Source organism: Terrapene carolina, unplaced genomic scaffold (assembly GCF_002925995.2).
Source record: "Terrapene carolina triunguis isolate 2854851 unplaced genomic scaffold, T_m_triunguis-2.0 Scaffold33715, whole genome shotgun sequence".
NCBI classification, from domain to species: domain Eukaryota; kingdom Metazoa; phylum Chordata; order Testudines; family Emydidae; genus Terrapene; species Terrapene triunguis.
Genome location: NW_020698066.1, coordinates 2,591,473 through 2,603,762, shown reverse-complemented (window position 1 = coordinate 2,603,762; position 12,290 = coordinate 2,591,473). Strand labels below are relative to the sequence as shown.

The 12,290-nt window shown below is 41.9% G+C and overlaps 1 protein-coding gene across 1 annotated transcript in view; it reads left to right on the top strand.

Moving 5' to 3' along the window:
• Positions 1–12,290, top strand: part of LOC112104942 (leucine-rich repeat flightless-interacting protein 2) — a 119,272-nt gene that overhangs the window by 86,714 nt on the left and 20,268 nt on the right. Inside the window, exons 7-8 of the mRNA XM_029914218.1 lie at positions 5,180–5,350; positions 5,944–6,036. Coding sequence (XP_029770078.1) covers positions 5,180–5,350; positions 5,944–6,036 — 264 coding nt within the window. The remainder of the gene's footprint in view (positions 1–5,179; positions 5,351–5,943; positions 6,037–12,290) is intronic.

Here is a 12,290-nt window from a genome sequence, read left to right as displayed (position 1 = left end):
AGAGAGAGACAGACCTTAAGAAGTCCTACAGTTCTGGAAAATCTGGGCTGTTTTATGTGGGCCTCAAATGTCATGGTGAAGAGCCACCACCAAAACAGACTGGTTGAGTTTAAAAGATCTCTTACTGTGAGAATAGAAACTGAGTTTAAAAAAAATTTCAGCTTCTAATCCAGAAATGGTTAATTAAACAGACACTTTTCAAATCAACTCAACAAACAGGTCCTTTTATCTTACTCCAGACACTGGCATCAATCACCTTCGAAGATGGGTATTTTTTTTTCTTTCCTTTGGATGTGTCTTCAACTTTACCGTTGCCAACAGAGAAAATATAATTTAAAATATCTGGGAGGACTGTGCCTTAGTAAGTCTTGTAATCAGACCACTGGGAGCTGCCAATTATGAAGGACTTAATTCATCAAAGTCCTCATGGAGACTGCTCTTCCTAGCTGGAACCTCAAAACTGAAGCCTTGTCTCACCTGATTACTCCAGAGAACTAGTAGATTTCCTCATTATATCAAGAAAGCTGTGCATGTTCAGTATATATAAAAGAATGTGAAATATATGATTTTCCTGGTATGATCAAAGGACAATAAACACCTTTTAGGCCACTATAGAAGGAATACTAATGTCTCAGTTGTCCAGTTTTCAAAGTGGCCTGTGCCTCAGTTATTTTAAGCCAGGTGTCTGTTCTAAAAACAATCCATTTTCTCTTTTGTCTGAAAAGTCACCTCTTCAACCTCTTCTCTGCAGATTTTCTCATCTCTAAGGCATCAGAAACTAAACATCAACCTGTTGTACAATGGAATTCGACTTTGGTCCTCCAACTCTTTTTCTGTTGGCACCTGTCTTTTCCTCATGATGAGAAGAAAAAAAAATTTTCAGCAGTCACCTCAACTAGAAAAATAAGTGAACAAAGGGACCCCTTTTATTAAAGACCTGTAGTTGCAGTTTTTTCCAGAGATAATTGTGGTTTTTGTACCACTCTGGAATTTGTCCCCAATAGAGTATCTTTCTACTTTAACATGAGAACATAAGAAGGACCATACTGGTTCAGACCAATGGTCCAGCTAGTCTGGTATCTTGTTTTCTGACAGTGGCCTTGCCAGATGCTTCAGAGGGAATGAACAGAACAGGGCAATTGAGAGATCCATCCCTGGTCATCCAGTCCCATCTTTTGGCAGTCAGAAGTTTAGGGACACCCAAAGCATTGGATTGCATCCCTAATCATCTTGGCCAATAACCACTGATAGACCTATCCTCCATGAATTTATCCAATTCTTTTTTGGAGCCGTTATACTTTTGGCTTTTGCAACATCCCCTGGCCGTGAGTTCCACAGGTTGGCTGTATGTTGTGTGGAGAAGTACTTCTGTTTCTTTTATGCCTGTTAATTTCTTTGGGTGTGACTCCTGGTTCTTGTATTATGTGAAGGGTTAAATAACACTTCCCTATTCACTTTCTCCACACCATTCATGATTTTATAGACCTCTATGATATCCCCCTTTGGGCATCTCTTTTCAAAACTGAACAGTCCCAGTCTTTTTAATCTCTCCTCATATGGAAGCTGTTCTGTACCCCTAATCGTTTTTGTTGCCCTTCTCAGTACTATTTTCCAATTCTAATGTGCATCTTTTGAGATTGAGTGACCAAAGAGCGTGCATTATTCAAGGTATGGGCGTAGCATGGATTTATATAGTGACATTATGATATTTTCTTTATCTATCCCTTTCCTAATGATTCTTCATATTCAGCTTTTTTGATTGCTGCTGCACATTGAGCAGATGTTTTCAGAGAACTATCTGCAATCACTCCTATCTAACTTGAGTGGTAGCTAATTTAGATCCCTTCATTTTGTGTTTATAGTTGGGATTATGTTTTCCAATGTGCTTTACTTTTGCATTTATTGCCAGTTAACTTCATCTGCCATTTTGTTGCCCTGTCACCCAGTTTTGTGAGATCGCTTTGTAACTTTGTCCCAGTACAGATCCTTTGGGGACCCTACTATTTAACTTTTTCCGCCGTGAAAAATGACCATTTGTTCCTCCTACCCTTTGTTTCCTATCTTTTAACCTGTTATTGATCCATTAGAGGACCTTCCCTTTTATGCCATGACTGCCTACTTTGCTAAGAGCCTTTGGTGAGAGACCTTGTCAAAGGCTTTCTGAAAGACCAAGTATACTATATCCATTATTTCACCATGGTCCACATATTTGACACCCTTAGAGAATTCTAATAGATTTGGCAAGGCATGATTTCCCTTTACAACGCCGTGTTGACTCTTCCCCAACATATTGTGTTAATCTATGTTTCTGATAATTCTTTACTATAGTTTCAACCAATTTGCCTGGTGCTGAAGTTTAGGCTTACTGGCCTGTAGTTGCCAGGATCACCTTTGGAGCCTTTGTTAAAAATTGTCATTACGTTAACTATCCACCAGTCATCTGATTTAAGCGATAGGTAACATACCACAGTTAGTAGTTCTGTGATTTCATATTTGAGTTCCTCAGAACTCTTTTGTAAATACCATGTGGTCCTGGGGACTTATTACTGTTTAATTTATTAGTTTATTCCCAAATCATCATTACTGATACCTCAATCTAGGACAGTTCCTCAGATTTGTCACCTAAAAAAATGGCTCAAGTGTGGGAACCTTCCTCACATCCCCTGCAGTGAAGACTGATGCAAAGAATGCATTTAGCTTCTCCTCAGCCTTGTTTTCCTTGAGTGCTCCTTTAGTATCTCAATTATCCTGTGGTCCCACTGATTGTTTGGTGGGCTTCTTGCTTCTGATGTACTTAAAAACTAAGAGCAAAAATGTTTTTGTCTTTTGCTAGTTGGTCTTCATATTCTTTGTTGGCCTGCCTAATTATATTTTTACACTTTGTATTTTCCTCAGTAGGATTTAACTTCTAGTTTTTTAAAATATGTGTTTTTTATCTCTAGCCACCTCTTGTACTTTTCTTTTATTGGTCCTCTTACTGTTTTGGTGTGGGTTTTTTGGGGGTGGGGGGTACATATTGTGTGAGCCTCTATTATCGTGTTTTTCAGAAGTTTCCTTGCAGCTTGCAGCTATTTCACTCTTGTCTGTTCCTTTTAATTTCCATTTAAGCTCCCTCCCCAGCCCCCCCCCCTTTGGAAATACTAAGGTCCATAAAACTTTATTTGATCTTACTATGGAATGGCATAACTAATGTTCTTTTCATGGGCACAAACACACCTTAAGGCTTATAAATTTATCTGTCAGGGACTCAATGCACACTCAACTAGAAGAACAACCACTTCATAAGCAGAAGAGATGAGAGCTACTTTTGATGAGATCTGCAAGGCAGACACTTAGCTTTCAACAATTAATGCTTTCACCATTCATTGTAGAATTGTCATAGTGAGCTAAGGAGAAGTTGTGTTTGTGCTACTCTTAATCTAAAATTAGAAATTCCTTTGTATATAGTTGTATAAAGCTTTTATCTATATTTTAATTGTTTTTCTTTGTCCCACTCTGACTTTAATATCTGGTTACTCTTTGCTACTTCCCAGAGTATAGAGACACATGAAAAATTTCCTTACCTGTAATTTTTTTTTGTTATGGTTTTCCATCTTCTGATATGTATGACTTCCACTTTGAAGATATCCTTTATTTTCTGGTGGAACATAGAACAAATGAATGCTTTTTCATCATGCTCATAAACCATCATATTCTCCAAGTTTAATCTATTAATTTATCCATGCACGATTATTCTGAGACCCTATCTACCAATTTCTTCCAAATACTGTCATTCTAAATCAGTATGGCATTTGTAAGTTTTTGTCCTGGGAAGGGTGCTTGAGATACGGTGTTTCTCCAGCACAGGGCTTCTGGATCCTGGAAGTGGGAAGAGGAGGTATGAGTAGACATAATTAGATGAAATTATGAAAAGGAAGATTTGGGCTGTAAGGAACAGCTTCCCAATAGTGAAAATGTGTTAGATTATGGAATAATCTCCTTCAGAAAGTGGAATTGGTGGAAACGCCATCAGTTCCAACTTTGAAAAATAGACAACAGAACACTAGAGAATGTATAGTGGGGGAACAGTCCTACACTGGCAAGAAGATGGATTTGATGATCTAACAGGCCACCTCTAATTTATATGAATCTATTATATTGAGATTTTGCACTTTAAAATTATCTTGTATTGAGATCACTGCATATTTCAAGGATACAAGTAGGCTAATAGTTTCTCTATTATGTGAATAATTGACATTTGCTACTGTGCTTGAAAATTGTGTTTACATGATTGATTTTTACCCTCAGGGCAGAGAAGAATTGGGTAAGGAGTGGTTGACTAGGTGCATAGCAGACTGTGCACATGCACCTTCTCTTTAGCCAAAGACCGTATTTAGACAGATTAGTATCAAGTATATGAATCAAAACTGTGGAGTTCTCCAAAAAGTAAATGAGATGCATATGCCACAACTGGTAAAAGAGCTAAGCAGTTAGAGGCACAAAAACTTCTGTTTAAACAGTGATTTCTCCAAAACCACAGGGGATGATTACCAAAATGTCTGTGACCATATTAAAACTTAGGTTCTGAGCTATAAAACAATAAGTGATTGTGGTGGTGTTGATGTGTTAAAGTATCTGATTTTTAACCTGCCAAAATAAACTTATCAGTTAAAATCATTCTTAATTATTGAGAGATCTTTTTTCATACTTTTAGGTGATTTATTTGGTTAATCATTTCAGCTCTTATCACTTTTGTAATTTTACTAAATTCCTAAAAACGTTTACACCTGCAAACACTGAACAAATGTTATGGCTGTGACACAAACTGACAGAAAAACGAAAATGCATAGGTTAGGGGGAAATAGCTCCTACATCTTCCAAAGTTAGACATATTAGTAAGATTCTAAGTTCCGGAGGTGGCACAGGAAAAAATGCAGGTGAAAAGTTATTCTATAATTTGTTGCATACATTTGCAACAATTTTGCAGTGCAATTAACACTATCAACTAAATAATAGAAACTTACTGTAATTTAATTTATATTTCTACAGAAAGACCTCAAACAGTACTTAGTAAATTAAAATCTTGGTATGTTTTTAGTTCAAAACAAATGTAAGCTCTTCAGTATTATGTCCACATGTAGCATTTATACGGATTCATCAAACAGTTAAATTAATGCTAATTTTTCTAACATCTGTGCAGGATTCTCTATCTGAAGTTGAAGAGAAGTATAAGAAAGCTATGGTTTCTAATGCTCAGCTAGATAATGAGAAAAACAATTTGATTTATCAAGTGGATACGCTAAAGGATGTCATTGAGGAAAGGGAAGAGCAGATGGCAGAGTTCTATAGGAAAAATGAAGAGAAGTCAAAGGTACTGATATTTTGTGTATTAAACTGCATTATAAAATCCTGATTTTTTTTTTTTAATGAAAATAGAGCCTGATGGTCAGTAGCTACCTTGAATATTGAGATTATTTTTTAAGCAGATATGACAGAGAAGCTATATCATGATTGAAAATTATTAAGAACCGGAATGTTCTGTTGAAGTGTGTGTGTTGGGAGGGAATAATTATTTTGTCAGTCACTTAGATTCCTCCTTTCCACAAAGGTCCAGGCCTCAAATTTTTCAACACTAACTAGAAAATATAATACAAAAAGAGCATTGTGCAGATTCAATAATTGGGTAGGCTTCTCACCAGCTCATGGCACTTACACCTTGTTGGTGGGTTGCCCACATTCCCAGCTAGTAGGTTTAGTCGTTTAGCTACTTGGTGTCTGGAAAACTATTCAAACCCTGAACCTGTAAATTCTAACTTTTAAGGAGTCTGAAATGCAAGAAGAAATCCTTGCTAATACTGCTATTTACTGATGTTCATAATATGTTTATTTTAATTTATATTGAAAATGTATGTGTCAAACCCTCAACAAAGCATGCACTGCTTTACTGATATTTGTTTAATATAGGAATTGGAAAGGCAGAAACACATGTGCAATGTTCTACAGTATAAGATGGATGAACTTAAAGAGGGCCTTCGTCAGAGAGATGAACTAATAGAGGTTTGTACACATTCGACGTCATATGGCTGTACTTATGGAAATATGTGAGGGATAAAGTAAATAAAGAAGTGTTGTTGTTTATTCCTTCTCATAACACAAGAACTAGGGGTCACCAAATGAAATTGATAGGCAGCATATTTAAAACAAACAAAAGGAAGTATTTCTTCAGACAACGCACAGTCAACCTGTGGAATTCTTTACCAGAGGATGTTCTGAAGGCGAAGACTAGAACAGGGTTCAAAAAAGAGCTAGATAAATTCATGGAGGATCGGTTCATCAATGGCTATTAGTCAGGAAGGGCAGGGATGGTGTCCCTAGCCTCTGTTTGCCAGAGGCTGGGAATGGGCGACAAGGAATGGACCACTTGATTTCCTGTTCCTTCCATTCCCTCTGGGGCACCCAGCATTGGCCACTGCTGGAAGACGGGATACTGGGCTAGACGGACCTTTGGTCTGACCCAGTATGGCTGTTATGTTCTTTTGTTTTGATGTAGATAGACGATATCAAGTTTGGATATGTACGTATTTCCCGTATTCAAACTAGACACAAATATCAGATTATATTTTTTGAGCAACAAAAAGTCCAGTTGTAGTGACAGGAACATAAACTTATCCAATCAGTATTTTATGAGTTACCATTCTATCTTAATTTTTATGAATTTATTTAAAAGTTAGGAATGTTCCTATGAAATTTACAAAAATTTATATTGGATATGGTAAAATACTTCAAAAAAAAAAATCTAATTACTGGGCCTCAGACCAATATTTTCTTTTTGTGAACACAAGTCTAATGCTTCTATTCGCAAAACATGGGTTCATAGACTGGCAGTTTTCCATAGCTCGAACTCCTGCTCTACTATCACACCCAAATATTGGGCTGTTGTCCCAATCCCAGACACCAGCCTCAAATGAATTTAACTTTCTTTGCCTTCCCAAAAATGTTTGTTTTACAGTTTATTTAAAAAGGGGATGGGGGGAATTTCAGTGTTTGTGAATGACCTCTAATTAGGTTTGCATTGTGGCTTATGTTTGTGCAGGTGTACATGAATGTATTGTTTTCAGTTGGCATGGTACTGGCTCTCAAAATCAATGCCAGCTTCTTGTCTGCAAACCCCATATTAAATTGTAGGTCCAAGGAATGTCAGTTTCTAGCTCTTTTAATTAGATACACCAATCAAGGCTATAACATTTGAAAGTTATTCATTCCTCCTCTTCTCTTCCTTCCCCCCCGCCCCAGTTCCTCCACTACCCTACCAGTTCCCTGGGTTGGTCTTTGGGGTCCTGTGAAACTCAGAAGACTTTTGAGAAGACCCCTGATCAGTAGTGGGAGGATATGGTACTGATGGGGGTGCAGCTTATGGTGCTAAGACTGATGTATGCAGCCAATATGACCTCTGGCCAGGAGAAGGGGTTGTTCTTTTTCGAGTGCTTGCTCATGTCCATTCCATTGTAGATGTGTGTGCTTGCCACATGCACTGGTGTTGGATGTTTTTCCCTCAGTGGTATGCGTAGGGGACTGGTCTGGTGCCCTCTGGGGTGGTGCACATATGGTATAAAGGGCGCTGCCGGCTCCCCACACCCTCAGTTCCTTCTTTCCACCAGTGACAGTGCTGGAATGTCTCCTTGCTTCAGCAAGCGCTTACTTACCCAGTGGTTTTCTCTTAGTGTTGTAAATAGATAAGTAGTTCTTTGTCTTCTTAACTGTTAGTGTTCTAGATAGCTTAGACCAGAGGTGGGCAAACTACGGCCCGCGGTACCCTCCTACCTGGCCCCTGAGCTCCTGGCCCGGGAGTTTCGCCCCGGTCCCTCCCCAGCTGTCCTCCCTCCCCCGCAGCCTCAGCTCACTGCACCGCGGGCGCAATGCTCTGGGCAGCGGACTGCGAGCTCTTGGGGTAGCGTAGCTGCAGAGCCTGGCCTGACGACCCGGTGCTCTGTGCTGCGCGGTGCGTGGCTGGCTCTAGCCGGGCGGTGCGGCTGCCTGTCCTGGTGCAGCTGCGCTGCCAGTCACCGGTGCTCTAGGCAGTGCGGTAAGGGGGCAGAGGGCTGGGGAGTTAGGGGGGTGATCAGGGGCCAGGGGTGGGGAGGGTCAGGGTGGGGATTGGGGGTTCTGGGGGCAGCCAGTGGTTGGATGGGGCAGGGGTGCCGGGGGGACAGTGAGGAAGGAGGGGAGGGTTGGATGGGATGGCGCGGGACAGTTAGGGTCAGGGGACAGAGAGCAGGGGCGGGGCGGATGGGGCGGCCGTCAGGGGGCGAGAAGCGGGGTGGGGGGGTCCGATAGGGGGTAGGGGCTGGGCCATGCCTGGCTGTTTGGGGAGGCACAGCCTCCCCTAACTGGCCCTCCATACAATTTCTGAAACCTGATGCGGCCCTCAGGCCAAAAAGTTTGCCCGCCCCATCTTAGACAGCCTTAGACAGTTCCCTCTGGGACTTAGCCCAGGGATGGGGCATACCCCACTTCCCAGGCTTTAAGCCTGGTGATGGCAGTCGGAAGACTATGCCGATTAGCAACCCTCATCAAAGTTGCTTGAAGTGTTTGGAAGAAGCCCATATCAATTATAAGTATCGCATTTGTAAGAGCTTCAAGCCCAGGACAAAAAAGGAGCGGGACATAAGATTAAGAGCGCTCCTCATGGAGTCGGCCCTTGCGCCAGGCTCTGAGCCACCAAAATCAGACTCTGCACCGAATACGGCAGCATCGGTGCAAAGTGCACCCCCAGCATCAGCCTCCCGGCGCCAGTCCCAGTCCCCTGTACCAGCTAAGAAGCAAAAGAAGTGCCTGGGGAGAGGCGTTCCCCCGACCTCCTGTGTAGCAAAGGGAAAGTCTGGGGAAGAGTATAGATCCTTGCGAGGCAGTAAGTCTCCGGAACCCAGCCAAATACTGACATTGCCAGCTAGGCCAACCAGCCCTCCTAGGGACCCACCACCCACCCCAGGTAGTGGCAGAGGCCCCCTGCACATGGAAGTCCTGTCCACACTGGAGGCCTTCCAGGTTGCAAGAGACCCTCTTTTTGTTTTCAAACTGCCTTCCTTCCTCCCTCCCCACTTGAGCTGCAATAACAGTGGACTGCTGGGTCCTCAGCATGGTGGCAGTGGGGTACATCCTACAGTTTATTTAAAACCCCTCCCTCCGATCCCCTCTTTCCCGTCCCTCTTCATGGACCCTTCTCATGAGTGACTTCTTGCCCAAGAGATACAAGCTCTCCTGCGAGTCGGGACCATAGAGGAAGTCCCCACACGTCGGAAAGAGAGAGAGTTTTATTCCCGGTATTTTCTCATTCCAAAGGCCAAGGGTGGTCTCTGCCCTATTTTGGACCTGCGAGGTGTCAACAAGTATCTCAAGAAGTTGAAGTTTCGCATGGTCTCCCTGGCCTCCATGATTTTCTTCTCTGGATCCGGGAGATTGGTATGCCATCCTCGATTTGAAGGATGCCTACTTTCACATATCAATATTCCACGGGCACAGACGTTTTCTGCATTTCACACCACCCTCTTTCCAATGCTGCCCTAGGCCCAGCAGAGGCCCGAGAGCTCAGGGAGGAGGCAGGGGCTGTCATTGGGGAGCCTAACTGTCCTCGGCACACGGCAGCCAGAAACCCCTGGGCCTGCTGCCGAGGCTCCCTGTCCACCAAGTGATACAAGCCTCTGCAGGGAAGAGGTGGGGCCGGAGCGGAGCTGCGATGGCTGAGGGCTCCTCTCCACCCCTTTCACTGGCAGGAGCCCTCCTCAGCTGGCGGCCAGCTGGCCAAGAGGAGCAAGTGGGTGGGGGGTAGGTGTAGTGGGAAGGGAGAAGGCAGCCCTGGAGCCACTGGCCGAGAGGAGCAGGGCTGGGCTGGGTGGAGAGGAACCAGCGCCGCGGCCATTTGGCCGCAGCACACAAGTGGAGCACTGGGCACGGCACCCTTTTTGGCGAGCCACCCTCGGCAGCCACCCTGGTCGCCCACCCCAAAGGCCTGCCCTGCTGGCAGTGCCCCTTATACCACAGCATATGTGCCCCACTCCAGAGGGCCCCAGAGCTGGTCCCCTACGCATACCACTGAGGGAAAAACTTCCGGCAACGGTGCTTGTGGCAAGCGCACACACCTACAATGGAATGGACATGAGCAATACATCTCGAAGAACACCAGTTACGAAAAAAGGTAACTGTCTTTTCACAGCATGTAGTGGATTAAGCACTGAAAGCAAGGATCTCCTGCATATTCTAATCCTGGGTCTGACACTTACTCCCTCTGTGGCCTTAGTTGGGTCACTGAACCTTTCTGGTTGAGCTTTTTTATCTGGAATACTTAACTGCCTCACAGGGTCTGGATTATTAACGTTTGTAAAGTGCAACAGCACATAAATGCTTATAGTCACCAGATACATATGGACACTTCACAAAATGGGGGCCAAAGGACACCCACACTTGCAGGTTATTTAGACAGTTATTCATTGTAATACTTTTCTAAATGTTGGCATTATGCACGTAACCCAACACAACCAATGGGGTTCCCTTGATCAGCAGAAGGTTGATTTTAGCACAGACACCACCTCCACTCACAGATGCAAAATGAGTTGATCTGTTGGGATATCAAAGAATTCTCTCTAATCATCCCCAAATCCTCAGGCTAGCCCAGGGACATGATTATAGGGGCATGATTATAACAGATTGGGATCGGTTATATTTTGAGAGCATAAGAAAAATTTTAGTAGGCCCACCAAAAATGCTAAGGCCACTTCTGACCACAGTAGTACAGGGGAGTCGCATCTTCCGTGCGGGTTAGGTTATGAAGTCAGCGCATAAGGCGAAAATCGCGTATAGTCAAATGCTCATTGAGTGGAATGGCGGGCAGAATCGCCCGCACTACAGGTACAGTATTTAAATTGTTGTTTTTTGTTTTGCCGAGCGCATATAGTTAAAATTGCGTAAGTTAAATGCGCCTATGATGCGACTCCACTGTACATTACCTAGAATTATTTGACAGGCATTTCATTGCTGGATGCTTTATCTTGTCTAAATACACAATTCTTTCTTTCCTTCTTTTTCTTCTTTCCTTTCCTTCTTTCTATTGTTTTCCATTTTATAATGTGAGGTGATAAACCTAATACTCTGTCAACACACAAAAGTGTAAAAGTTAGAAAAGGTTCTTTGAGTTACAGAAGTACTTTTTGCAATATTTCTTAAAGATTGCTTTAGAAATTGTGGTTTTGTTTTCTTGGGCATTAATATCTAATATGTTTACTGTGTTATTACATATTTTCTAATATAATGGTTTTCAACCTGTGGTCCACAGAACCCTGGGGGTCTGCAGACTATGCCTAAGATTTCCAAAGGGGTCCACACCTCCATTTGAAATATTTTAGGGGTCCACAAATGAAAAAAAGGTTGAAAAATACTGTTCTAATACAAATACCTCATGAGCTGAAATTGAAATTTTTACACCAATTCACATATTGCCTTCAACACTTCAGCATATATATTGGTTAACTTTCTAAGTTTCCTGGGCCAAAAATAACCCCTAAATCTTGCAGTGTGACTGTTCTAAAAAAGATATGGAACACTTATCCATAGTCTGAGATACTATGTCCTAGAGTTTCCATGTTTTGAAAGCAGAATACATAAATAATACACCTTTTCAAAGGAACGTGCTCTTTCTTCCTGATCATCCTGTTTGTATTCCGTTTGCTGCATACCCGACCACCGACTTGGGATGTATTACATTTTCCCAAACATATTAAAACCAAAATACACTTGTTTTGCACTGGTACAGATGTTATTCTCAACTTTCTATAGCTAGCATCCAATACATTGCAAACATTTTGATATTGGACAATTGTTATGTTTATACCTTTTCTGTTATGGTGAATGAGGCTGCAAGGGTAAGTCAGAGGCTAGGAAATGTAAAAGTCAGTGTTTTAACCTGTTTTCTAATATCTTGCATCAATGCTGTATTTTAATTAAATTTCATTAATTTTGTGGCATTGAACTTTTTTAATGTATTGCATTTGTCATAATTTATAAGAATTAACATAAAAAGGGGTTACATTAATTTATGCCTAGGCCTGTGGTTCCAGGCTCATCTTTAATAGCAGAATAACTTTTCAGTCCATAGAGAAAAGAATTTTTAAACAAGGTCACGTCCATATGATACTTGACAATCTCTGCTGAAGAGCTATCATGAAGGTATTTTTTTCTCTAGAAAGAATATTACTTCCAAATTATGTGGAAACTGCTATCATGGAAATGCACAGATACAGCTGATACATTATCAAAAAGTT